At 43.8% G+C, this 13,658-nt stretch overlaps 1 protein-coding gene across 3 annotated transcripts in view; it reads left to right on the forward strand.

Moving 5' to 3' along the window:
- The window catches only part of JADE2 (jade family PHD finger 2), a 533,878-nt gene that overhangs the window by 148,959 nt on the left and 371,261 nt on the right, over positions 1-13,658 (forward strand). For all 3 annotated transcript variants that reach the window (XM_085617976.1, XM_085617974.1, XM_085617975.1), the window contains exons 2-3: positions 914-971; positions 11,816-11,901. In XM_085617976.1, coding sequence (XP_085474102.1) covers positions 914-971; positions 11,816-11,901 — 144 coding nt within the window. The remainder of the gene's footprint in view (positions 1-913; positions 972-11,815; positions 11,902-13,658) is intronic.

Consider the following 13,658-nt stretch of genomic DNA (forward strand, 5'->3'; position numbering starts at 1 on the left):
TTCTAACATTTATCATTTAATTAGCTTGTAAATTAACTGTACAAATGGTTAATGATATATCTGCTGTTAGGAAAACATATTTTTTGTAATTCTGAAGTGTGATGGAAACCATGATTTCAATACGATAAAAACAAATCATAACACTCTACTTTGTGATGTGCAGATTCTAAATATTTGTTGAAACAAATTTCCGCACATTATTGTTTTTACACTATAAAGTTTTATCAGTAAAACTGCATGTCAGTGGGAAATTTTGTGGTCATTTCAATGGAAAATGAGCTGTATTTAAATCATTGCTTTAGTAATATATTTATTAAAAGTGAGTTTTTAAATATGAACTGAGAAACATTGTGGCCCAGCCCTGATGACAATGCTATTGGTGAAATAAGAGGCAAGCCAAAAGAAGTGGGCTATGTCCTTATTATCCATAAACAATAAAGCAAAGTTTAGTGTATTAAATCGAGCAAAACTATTTTTGTACAGCAGATATGCTGAACTCTGATATTTGAAGGTGAAATAAAATATTTGCCTAGGATTGCACAATTTGAGACTGGTTTGTGGGTCAAGTGCACAACAGTTAGGTCAAATAGATTATTCAAGCCAGTAGTCCTTCAGGTGTATATTATGAATTTTCGAGGCCTGTTGTAATACTTATCAATGAAAATCAAGCCCCAGGCAATGATGTGTGCCATCTCACATTGGCCAAACCATTATTTATATATATATATTCAGGCGGCAGGGGAATTTGAATGCTTTTGCACATGACTTGACTAAGAACATAGGGCTTTTCTGGCTGTCTAGGACTTGAACAAAGCCTATTAGATCAGGAGAAGCTGTTACCTAAAATGCAATCCTCCCATTTTATGGTTTAGTATCTTTGGTACTGCTCTAAAATTGATTTATTGTGTTGCAGATGGAAGTAAACCAGAGAAAGTACTCATTCAGCAGCGATGACTCGGACACAGCTGACAGTAAGACCTTGAATTTTATACTGATGAAGATTACTAAAATAAATTAAGTATTTAAACAAATTACTATGTGTAGTTCTGTAGTGGTAATCTCAACGTTAGAGAGCTAATCAGAAAGCTTCAAGATCCGTTTTTGCTGACCTAAAATGCAGGAGCTCCTTATTTAAATTGTCGAATTTTCACTCACTTACCTTTGCTACATTGCACCTAGACTATTAAACCCTCCTAACCAATCCCTTTTCCCGTCTTTGGAAGGCTTCCATTCCTCAGTCTCCAATGTACAGATGTGCATTTTGGGCAACATGCTTCAAATACAGAAACTACGTGGCACAGTCTTGACATAGAAAGCATCATCTAGCTTTCATTCATCATGGCATAAAGGGAATTTCATCCTAGCTAGTTCTGCAACCCGGAGAATGTGCTCCAGTCAGAGATCTGCCTGCAGTGGACATTTCATGCATATGGATTAGCGGTTTAGGTCGAGTTTTATATAAATCTTACTTGATGAGCGTTTGTGACCATCCATTATCATCATCACTAAAACCCTACACCATTTCCCTATTCCTAGACCATTTTTTAATATTCTATTGTAAATGTTTGACATATTTTAGACCAAACTCCAGCATAATGGAGTATTTTGTAGAGAACATTGTCTGTCACTTTGCCAGGACCACCGTTAGTATTTTTATTTCTTTTACTTTCCTCCAACAAAAACTGATTCTTTGCTGCTGTGTTGGGTCCACATACAGAATTGTCGGAGGGAGGGTCGGAAATGAAAGCTAGGAGGCCGGAGAATGGTGGCAAGTGGTTTTATTGGCGTCTTTGACAAGAAGTGTTTGCAAGTGTTTAGTTGTTGGGAGACAAGTATTGTCCAGAGCAAATCCCAAAATCCGAATATGGTGCAGCAGAGGCAGGATGGTTGAGTTGCAGGGGTTGGATGACTTCTACTTCCAGGGTGCGAGGCTCTTCTGGCTGGTGGTGGTTTCCCAGGATACTCAGAGGGAACAGAAATAAAGCGCGGTGAGTATACTTGTTGATATCTACACTACCCTTCACCTATCCTTGTGACAATCGTGCTGTACAAAGGCCACAACGGTGAGGGAAGGGCGTGCCAGGAAAATGCGAAGGAAATCGTGCGTTAGAGTGAAGGTACAGACTGCACCCCTTTTCCAGTCCAAATTAGATACCCCTCCCTTCCCGTATGCCTAAACGAAACCGAAAGATCTAACCGGACAGGCTTTGGCTAATCGAGTAAGAGTTCCTACAAGGAACTTAGGACAAAAAGAAAACGAATAAACTGGTCTATTTGAATGGCTGGTTTTGCCAGTATGTGCTCTAGGTTGTTTTCCCAACCAACCGGTGTTGGCCCTCCATTCAATGGACGTTCCTCGTCCCCCAAACCCCCCCCTTCTTTTCCATTCAGAGTCCCCAGGTCACGGTGTACTCACCGCCAAAGCCGTAACTCTCCCTAAGTTACTGCGGCCAGCTCGTGTCTCCTGGGGGCGTCCACCAGTCTTCGCTCCACGTCTCGGATTCTTCCTCCGGGGCTGCGTTGACTGCGTATTCGGTTCGCGGTGTTCCTTCCCCTGGTTCGGCAGGACTTTTCCACGGCCCGACGTCTTCTTGCTCGGCTCCCGCGGCGTCTTCGGCTGCACCGGCTCCTCCTCCTTCAGCTAACGCGTTCGCCCCGTCTTTTCGCGAGAGGCTTCTTTTCTCCGCCTCTCTCAGCAGGGATTGGTTGTCCTTGTCGAGGTCATTCTGTAGAGGAGAAGGCGCGAGGAGTCTGTTAACCCCTTCATGACTGAACCCTTTTCCTTCTTCCTGCAAGTGCAGAGACACCTGGTTCTCTTCCAGGGGAATCCTCATCAAAGTCATAAGCACTAGAATATTCCCACCCATGTGCGGGACCCCGGAAACACAATCATATATGATATATTGAACATTAAAGCTGAAAAAACACTTTGCTTCAAATCAGAACAAAGGAATATTGACATCTAGAAAGGTGATATCGGAAGAGACACAGCCAGGAAGTCTATCTGTGAGTGACATGGATCTTTTATTCAATTTAAGATCAATGGATAATGAAACTGATTCCATTGACAATGATGCCAGAATAACAGATGTACTTCAGGAACCTGTAATGACCCAACTTTCTGCCAGCCAGGCACAGGATGTAGCAAGACAGCAGGAAGTCGATATTGGTGGCAGTGCCCCTACTAACTTTAAACTTACCTCCAGATTTATACCGTTAACCTCGAGAGATTCAGTTGATGTCTACAATGAGTTAGACATTAATGATTTAAAGAACTTAGAGAAATGCACAAGTGTGAAACATAAAATTCTGTCTAAGCATGAAAAAGAATATTCTGCGTTGATCTCTAAATTAGCAATGGATGATAACTGTATAGTCCGCAATGCGGACAAAGGTGGCAATGTGGTTTTGTGGGATAAGACTAGCTACCTCGCAGAAGCTTATAAACAATTGAATAATGGGAGTAACTATGTCAAGATTACCGAAAAAACGATGCATAGCAACCTTAAGTTGTTTAATGAACAATTGTATGCATGGTATAATCAATGTCTGATTACGCGAGATGAATTAGCATTCCTAAAAATTGAAAAACCCGTTGTTCCAGTATTTTACTTAATTCCAAAGGTCCACAAAAGCGCTGATAACCCCCCAGGCCGTCTGATCATCTCTGCAATTGGGGGGGCTTTCGAAAATACATCCAAATTCATTGACTCTTTTTTATGTCCCCTAGTACAAGCACTCCCCGTTTACATCCAAGACACGGGAGACTTCCTAAAAATGGTCTATGACCTTCCCTGGGAAGAAGACCTTTTGCTGGTTACAATTGATGTTTCCACCTTATATACCAGCATTAGGCACGAAGATGGTTTAAAGGCTACTAAACATTTCTTGGGCAATCACTCAATTAAATTATGGTCGCACACTCAGATGTTGCTATCCATGATTTCTACCGGTCTAAAAAATAACTTTTTCCTCTTTAATGACGAGCTGTATCACCAGATCTGCGGTACAGCTATGGGCACCTGCTTCGCCCCCAGCTATGCTAATTTGCATATGGGCTGGTGGGAGGAGCAGGTGGTCAGGGTCAACTACCAGGCAGAATGGGAGGCAAATGTGTTGCTTTGGAGTCGTTACATCGACGACCTTTTCATTATATGGAAAGGGACTGAATTGGCAGCCCACAATTTCATTGATAAACTTCAAGTCAATGATCTTAATTTAAAATTTACCATTACAGTCAGCAACACTTCGGTGAACTTCTTGGACTTAACGATTTATATCAAAGAGTCAAAAGTCCATACCAAGCTATATAGGAAACCTACATCCAGGAATACATTGATACATGCAACGTGCTTCCATCCCTATAGCCTTATTAGAAGCATCCCGTATGGGGAGAGCATAAGAACAATACACAACTGCAGTGAAGATGCAGTATCCAAGCAAGAACTCAAAAGTTTACAAAATCGCTTTAAAGCAAGAGGTTACACAGAGGAGGTTATCGACAGTGCCATAGCAAGGGCCAAAAAAAGAACTAGAGAGGATTTTCTTTTTAAGGATAGTCGCAGTAAAAGTAATCGACAACAGCGAGAAAACAATCAAAAGAATGATTACTTCCTTTAATAAATGCCATGGGCAAGTAAGGAGTATACTCTCTAAGCACTGGCATTTAATTCGAAATGATCCTCTTCTAGGCCAACAAGTCCAGAAAAAAACGGCGATTTCATTCAGGAAAGCACGTTCCTTTAAACAAATGTTAGTTAGCAACACAAAAAATCGACAGAACACTCAGGGAAGCTCTTGGTTAAAAAGAAAAGAAGGCTTTGTGAAGTGTACCAAATGTAAGGCCTGTAGCTATGGTAAAAACACTGCTTCCTATGCATTGGGTCTTTCAAAGAGAATAAAGAAGATCAAAGGTTTCTATTCCTGCAAAACAGATTATGCTGTCTATGTGCTGCAATGCCCTTGTGGCATGAGGTACGTAGGCAGCACAATCCATCCAGTTCACAAAAGGGTGTTGCAACACCTAAGGGCAATTCGGAATGGTGACAAAACATACCCTGCGGCACGTCACTTTGAGTCACATCATGAGAAAAATGAGCAGGGTTTATTGTACTATGTAATCGATTGCATACCGCCAAATGCCAGGGGGGGCAATCGTGAGAAAAAATTGAGTCATGTTATATTCTGACACTCAATACTCGTACCCCAACAGGACTGAACATGGAAGAAGATTTAATTACACATCTGTGAGGATTAGCATAGTTAATGTAAATGGAACATAATATTAGTAGTCATCCTCCTCGAACTGTTTTTTAATAAATTATTAGTATTTATTTTATTTTGTGCACTATGCTTTTGTTGGAGATATAAGACTTGTTCGAAGGATTTAATAATGCCCATTAGGGCGTAAGGACAGTATATATCAGATGTATAGAGATTCATGTATACAATCTTCCGCTCGTTAATTATACCCACTGGGGTTTTATTACGCTGTTTCGGTTATAGCTGACTGAGCGCCAATAGGATTACGCATTCCAGCTCACATTATCTAATGAGATTCTGTATTTATGAGATTGATCGGCTCAATAATTTACGTGGCCGTTTCAATACTGCATTCTAATAGGAGTGCGGTTATTGAGAAACTTGGGAGTTTTGAATAAAGATATCAATCTTTAATAATTGTTCTAAATATCAAGCATCTGTTTAGCGCTACACTCTACACTATTATGTGACAGTATTTTTCAATTTTGCATTTTTTGTTGATTAATTTTTTAGAGTGTAGCTGCAATGTATTAAAAGAAACTACAAGTCTTTCTTCCAACACACTAACTCTGTAGTCACATCACGTGACATTTCACGAGCACAAACGTGTAAAATGGTTGGTTCTATGTTGTAACGATCGTTGGTGATCAAGCCTGCAGGTCAGGCGAAGGCATTTGGATATATATATATATATATATATATATATATATATATATATATATATATATATATATATATATTATATATATATATATATATATATAGGGATAAACAACAGCAAAGCAGGTTTTAATGCTTAGCATTTAGCACAATCCCTCAGATAGGACTGAAAGCATTGACAGCTCACAGGCTGCATTGCAGAAAACGACAGCCTGGAAAGCTAACTCATAGCAACATAGAAATAAACTGGCACCGTGCCTTTAAGGCAGCCATGACCCCTAGCTTGCCATCATGCCTCAGGGGTGACAGTTAAGTCAGTTGTTCTTTCCGGCGCCTTCAGTCAGGACCCTGATTACACCGCTCCACTTTTTTCTGGTTTTACTCAGAAATATTCTTCAATTTTCAGGAAAAATGTATCTTACTTCGACGTTTTACATCTAGTCAAGTAAGGTGCTCACTTTTTCTGACTAATTTGGGCATTTTTTACCACTCAAAAATGCCATCCCTTTTTGATCCCTGCCCTTCTTGTGGAAAAAAGAAGGCCAGGTCAGATACTCATGCAGTCTGTATTCTCTGTCTGCCAAAAGATCATGTTCCCAAGACTTGTCCTCATTGCCAGTCTCTCTCTAAAAGAACTTTAAAAGACAGGGAGCGTATACGTCTTTATGGGCTGGCAGAAAAGGCTTCCAGAGGCAGGTCTCTGGTGAGAAAGGGCTCTAAGAGGCCCGGATCCTCTTCTAGAAGCAGGAATTCATCAGCGTCGGGCTCGGCGCTGAGAAAACATCCATCGGTGGGGCATATGTCCAAGAAAAGACCTTCGGCGGGCTCGCCGTCGAGAGAACGCAGACATACAGGTACGTCCCTACATTCAAGGTCGACGAATCGTGAGCCTCCGCCGTCGTCAACCCGGTGGCGATCGGCGTCTAGGATCAGCGTCCCTCTGCAGGCGTCGTCTCGACGTTCGGTGTCAAAAGCTGGCAACCCTCCGTCGTCGTCAATCCAACGACGATCAACGTCGAGGGGAGAGAGTCCTCCGCCGTAGTCAACCCGACGACGATCGGCGTCGAGAACAAGAAGCCCTCCGCCGTCGTCAACCCGGTGACGATCGGCGTCGAGGACCAGAAGCCCTCCGCCGTCGTCATCCCACCGACGATCGACGTCGAGACGCAGAAGTACCCAGGCATCGTCGGCGAGACATTCGACGTTGAGACATTCGCCGTCGAAACACACGGAATCGACGCCGAAATCGATCCCAACACCTGGTCGAATTTCGATGGCTAGAAGAAGATCTAGATTGACGTCGAGAAGGGCTCCGTCAGAGCAGGTTATACGCCAGACGTCGAGACCCACATCAGTGAGATCTGAAGAAGGTTCAGTGGTTTTGGTTACTGAGTCAGTGTCACGGCACTCATCCTCTCATTCCTCGAGACGTCCTTCAATGCATTCACCATCTGCGTCCCCAGAACGTCATTCGAGGAGGTCACGACAGAGATCTGTCACGTCAAACGGCTTCCCCTTCGGTTCACCTATCTCCAGGATGGCTTTTACCAATCCATCACTGGAGTAAGGATCCGGTGGGAGTATCAAGAAGGGAGGAACAATATACTAGCCCAATCCACAGATCTCCTCTACAAAGATTAGTACAAGAGGTGGATAGATCACCTTCACCTGCACGTCAGCGCCGTGCGGGAAGATCGCGAGAGCGCAGGCCTTCTACTTCCCATCACCAAAGAAGGAGGTCTCCTACATGGTCATCTTCCTCCACCCGCTCCTCTAAAAGATTATTCACCTACCCTATTGGACAGCCCACAGTCGAGAGTGTCTCCGATAGATGATATTAACACGTATCATGATGTGCTACAAAGAGGGGCTCAGAAGCTGAACATTGAGATGTCTACTCCTCAGGTCGCAACTACGGTAATCTTTGAGACGCTGCACCAAAGATCTGCTTCTCGTCCGTTGCTGCCTCTGATTCCTGGGCTTCTGGAACCAGTGATGGACATTTTCCTAACCCCCTCTGCTATTAAGGCTACACCTGCCAGAATACAGAAAAAATACAAACCGGCTGATACAGACCCGTTTAAAAAAAAAAACGATCCGCCTGCAGATTCGGTTATCGTCGCAGCGGCACGAAAAACGCACGCAGTCTCTGCACATTCGTTGGTCCCTCCGGACAAAGAGAGTAAATCTCAGGATTCTTGGGGACGGAAGGTTTGTGGATCTGCAGCGTCATCACTAAAAGTCTCCAGCGCAGCAGCCTTATTAGGTCGCTTTGACAGAGCCTTATGGGACTCTTTGGATCGTTTCAAAGAGAAGCTACCAAAGGAGGATCAAAAGGACTTTGAGGAGGTCATTACAGAAGGATCCCTGGTAGCTAACCAAATGATTAGCATGGCAGCAGATGGTGCCACACTATCGGCGCATTCTTATGCGCATGGCATTTGCGCTAGGAGGTCTGCCTTGTTAAGGCTTACAGCTCTCCAACCAGATGCTCAACAGAGGATCCTTAACCTGCCTTTTTCTGGCTTCTCATTGTTTGGCACCCATACAGATGAGGAGATGGGTAGAATGAAAGCCGAATTAGACACTCTGAAGGTGGTGAGATAAGAGAAGAAGAAAGAATTCAGGCGGAGATACAGACCCAACCAGCGCAAGGGCTACCAACAGAGGGTTCAAACCCCTCAGTGGTCCCAAAACAAAAATCTAGGAAGATCACAGTTCCAATGCCGAAAGTCAAACAGAGGTAGAGGAGGTAATCAGCAGCAGTCCTCTTCCACAGCTAGATCAGCAGGGAAGCACTGAGCAAGAGCTTCCTCTGGCGCCGTTGCCCACTCCAGTGGGAGGAAGTGTTTCACATCATCTGAAAGAGTGGTGCAACATAACAAAAGATCGCTGGATGCTCAGTACACTGCGCAATGGATACGCACTAAGTTTCCGTGAGTCTCCGAAAGACATCCCTCCAAAAAGATCTCGTCCTCACCAGCTAAAGTTACTACGACAAGAAGTGGTGGCCCTTCTGCAAAAAAAGGCCATAGAGAAGGTTCCTCCCTCTCAGCGGGGAAAAGGGAGTGTACTCCAGGTACTTTCTTGTACCAAAAAGAGATCAAGAGCACAAATTCAGACCTATCCTGGACCTTCGATCGCTGAACAAAGTCATCTTGAAAGAGAAATTTCGCATGCTGGCACTTCATCAAATATGTCCACATCTGCAAGCAGGAGATTGGATGTGTTCAGTGGATCTCCAGGATGCGTTTTTCCACATTCCTATAATTCCCCGTCATCGCAGAAATCTGCGATTCGTGGTTGGCAGCAATCACTACCAGTTCAGGGTGTTGCCCTTTGGACTAAAATCTGCCCCACGAGTCTTTAACAAGTGCATGGCGGTGGTCGCGGCGGCTCTACACAGAAGAGGTCTGTTCGTGTATCCGTACTTGGACGATTGGCTCCTGAAAGGGCCATCCCCTCAGCAAGTACAGAGCGACTTCCAAATGTGTCTATCTCTACTCCGAAGGCTAAGTATGCACGTGAATATGGAGAAATCGGTTCACCGGCCTTCTCAGGTGATCCATTATCTGGGCTCCACTCTGGATACAAGCCTAGGAAGAGTGTTTCCTTCGGAACAGAGACTTTCATCAATTCAACAGAAGTGCAAAACTCTTCTCCAGACAACTCGTCCAACGGTTCGACAAGTGGCGTCTCTACTAGGATTGATTGCTTCTTGCATATTTCTCAGTCCCAACGCCAGGCTGAGAATGAGACCTTTGCAACAGGACCTAGAGGAAAAGTGGGACCAAGCATCGGGTCTCTGGGAAGACCGTATTGTGCTTTCACAAGCAGCAAAGTCGTCCTTTCTATGGTGGACTCGACCAAAGAACCTCTTAGTGGGAGTCCCTTTCCATCAACCTGTTCCGACCCAGTCCTTGGTAACCGATGCATCTCTACAAGGGTGGGGAGAGCACATGGATTGCCTACAGATGCAGGGACGGTGGTCCTTCAAGGAGCAATCCTACCACATAAACATGTTGGAGCTGCGAGCAGTCCATCTAGCTCTGAAAGTTTTTCAGCCCTCAATCACGTCCAACTCGATCCTGATCCAAACAGACAACACGACCACCATGTATTACCTCAACAAACAGGGTGGTACGCGCTCTTGCCTGCTCTCCCTGATAGCTCAAACGATATGGCACTGGCTTCTAGCCCGAGGCCTCTCCATCACAGCGGTGCATCTTCCAAGGGAGCGAAACGTGCGAGCAGACGCACTCAGTCGGCACTTCGAAGATCAGCCAGACTGGGTGCTAAATGACGAGGTAGAGGCAGACATTTTCCATCAGTGGGGGCAACTTTCCATAGACTTGTTTGCAGACGATCAAAACAAAAAATGCCAGGCCTTCACGTCCAGGTTCCACCGTCCAGGGACGAGGGGGAATGCTCTTTTGACGGATTGATCCAGAGTATTTGCATACGCCTGTCCTCCTCTGCCTCTGATCCCGAAGTTGGTACCCAAGCTCATCCGATCCAACATGTCTATGATCCTGATAGCCCCAGACTGGCCTCGTCAGTGGTGGTACCTGGATCTCTTACAGCTGTTGGTGCACCCCCACAGGAGGCTTCCTTACAGATCGGACCTACTGACCAAGATGGAAGGGAAGATTCTACATCCCATCTTTCCCTCACTGAACTTGGCAGCATGGCACCTGAGGTCCTGCAATATGGACATTTGAATTTACTGCAGGACTGTATGCATATACTAAAGGAGGCAAAGAGACCTTCCACAAGGGCATCATACTCCTTTAAGTGGAAAAGATTATACTTATGGTGCACTCGTAATCCTTTTAATCCTACCACAGGGCAGGAGAAGGTAATTCTTCCTTATCTCCTGTACTTGGCTAAATCAGGTTTAAAGTATTCCTCGATCAGAGTACATTTAGCGGCCATTACGGCTTACAGAAAGTCTCCAAACGAGCCTTCCTTCTTTCAACTACAGGTGGTCAAGGATTTCCTACAGGGGTTGAAGAAAGTGTATCCCCCTGTTCGGCCTCCTCCTCCTTGGGAGTTGAATCTAGTCCTCTCTAGATTGATGAGTCCTCCCTTTGAGCCCATCCATAAAGCCACGTTGCAGCATTTGATATTACATCACTGATTAAATATGTGTCTTTCTGAAAAAATAAATATTTGTAATATATGTATAGCTAAAGATTAATGGAAGAAGACATGGGTAAATAGGTGTCTAAGTACAGTGATGTAATATCTGACGTCATCAGCAGAGGATTGCGGTCGCGTGAGTTATAGTTGCCTGCACTAACTATAACGGGGGAATTTCATTGGTTTTTTACGAGGGAAATGTCCAGCTAACTATAACATGTGTGAAACCTATGGTTTTTTAAGTGAATATATATATATATATATGTGTGTGGAGATACATATATGTTTGTCGCATATATGATTGTGTTTCCGGGGTCCCGCACATGGGCGGGAATATTCTAGTGCTTATGACTTTGATGAGGATACCCCTGGAAGAGAACTAGGATTACAGGTAAGTAACTAATCCTTTGCGGTACTCAGTCCCTGTCCGGGCACTCCATGACAAGAATATTTTATGTTCCCTTGATATTGCTTTCTTTGTCAGGGTTTGAATATAATCTCCAAAATGGATCATGGCCAAGTAAGAAAAATGTTAACAAAAAAGTTACAAAGTCAACGTTTTTATTCAAAACCTAGCAATAGTAAGGATAGCACGTTTTATTTTTGAACAGCTTATGTCTCCATTGTGTTTCAAGAAGTATGCTTTAACTTTTTACATTTATATAAACATACCAGAAAAAGCCTAAATCAAGAAGTTTCATATTGCATTTTAGGATGATCATTTACAGCAATGTTTTCTTATCTTATTAAGGTCATGCAACCTCCTGGTCAAGATGTTCTAAAATGGCCACTACGAAAAGCAGCTGGGCAAGACAAAAAGACAAAAAGCCTTCTGAGGTTAGTGTTTCCATACATTTTAATGTGTTTCATCAGTTACAAGACATCAGATTATTTCTAAATGTACTGGTTTGTATGTTATTTGTAGAGTTTCCTGTGTAGTCATTGTGCCAGGTATGTTTTTGCTTGATGCAATCGACGCTTTTACTTGGTCTAGATTTTACCCCACATGCCATCCCATAGGCCTGCACTGCACCATTGCCAAGCACACCTTGTGGTGATCCCCAGCCTTTCATACTTGCATGTGGCTATTCACCTGACCCAGTCATTAATATACCTGCTCGTGTTTTTTAGGTTTTGCATGAAACCATGACATGCACTGACAGTGTAATCTTTTGTTTAAAAAAAACCACACAAAAAAAACCTTTAAACTGAGTTAGTCCACCCAATACTTACCAGTACTTACCATTGGTTGGCTTTTACGACGTCACTCACATTTACTTGCTTCTTATTGGTCATGCGTTCTGCTTCCACCCAGCTGCTCTCCTCCTTGTTTTCTCCCCGCTTCTGTCCCTACCATGGAGCAAGAACCTAGCACTGCATCCTGTTTGCCGCCAATGCCTCTCCACTGGCCGCCCATTCCTCCATGTTCTTTTAATAACAAAATGTTTTACTTTTTGCCATGCACTCTGTTTTCCCATGCAGCTCCCTTGTGTTGCTTCCCCACCCACCCCCCTCCCTCTGTCCGTTGCTGATCCATCCCTACTCCCACGCACCTCCCTATTGTTTCTTGCCACCCCCTTGCGCAACGTGCTGTGCAACAAGAGTTAAAGAAAAAAAGCACTATGATGTGGCCAACACCCGCTGCATCATAGCACTTTTTTCTGTACTTTAGGCCGTGTTACAAAGCAGCCCGCAATGCTGTGCAACAAGTCTAGAAAAAAAATCAACATTGACAAAGTCAATAGATCTCGAAAATACAGCACCTATTGGCTGTGCCAAAGCTTGTTCCCTACTGGTAGTACATCACATGGGAATGGGTCTCTTTTGCTGGAGCTTTTCCAGCTTTACTGTTTTCTGCCCCCTTTTCCTGACTGTATCCTCTCACAACAAGGTACACTCTAAAGGGTCTTTCGACTTTGTTCTGCAGTTTATCCTGTGGAGGGTGTTAGTTACAAGAGTAAAAGGCTAAGGGTGAGTCCAACAGCTCTTTCCTGTCTTTTCTTGTTTAGTGGGTAGGAAAGTATGTGCACTGACCACTTTGCTTTTGGAAATTTCAGGTTGCCGTCTTTTTGTGCTTGCCAAGGTTCTGAGCTGATAGAGTGGTGAACCTCATTGATTCACTCATTCATTGACTAGGGTCTGTACTAAGGGATCTAAGCACACCGTTGTCCTCCTCTTCCTCTCCCCTCCATAGAGCCCCCTGCTCTATATGGTTGATTGCTCGCACACGTTTAACTGCAGTTATTCTAGCATTCCCCACGCACCTACCCAGACAGGTTTATTTTGGCTTTACCTACACTGAAGACAATTTCAACATCTCAGTTCATTAAATTTATACAGTTAATAAACACAATCAAACTTAATATTTCATAAATTTCTAAGCGTACTCAGTAAGTTGAACACGGGATGTCCTCCACCCATGTCCCCCCAAACAATGGTCCAGCTTTGGACCTTTGGAACGTGGGATTGTAATACAGATTCCACCCAGCACCACTTTTTGTCTCCACTAAAGTGCAGGCACTCCCTGGCACCAACACACCAGGATGGTTAAGGAAAACCTGCACACTAGTCGAAGTCTGGGAAGGTTTATCAAT

This window comes from Triturus cristatus, chromosome 7 (genome assembly GCF_964204655.1).
Source record: "Triturus cristatus chromosome 7, aTriCri1.1, whole genome shotgun sequence".
NCBI lineage: Eukaryota > Metazoa > Chordata > Amphibia > Caudata > Salamandridae > Triturus > Triturus cristatus.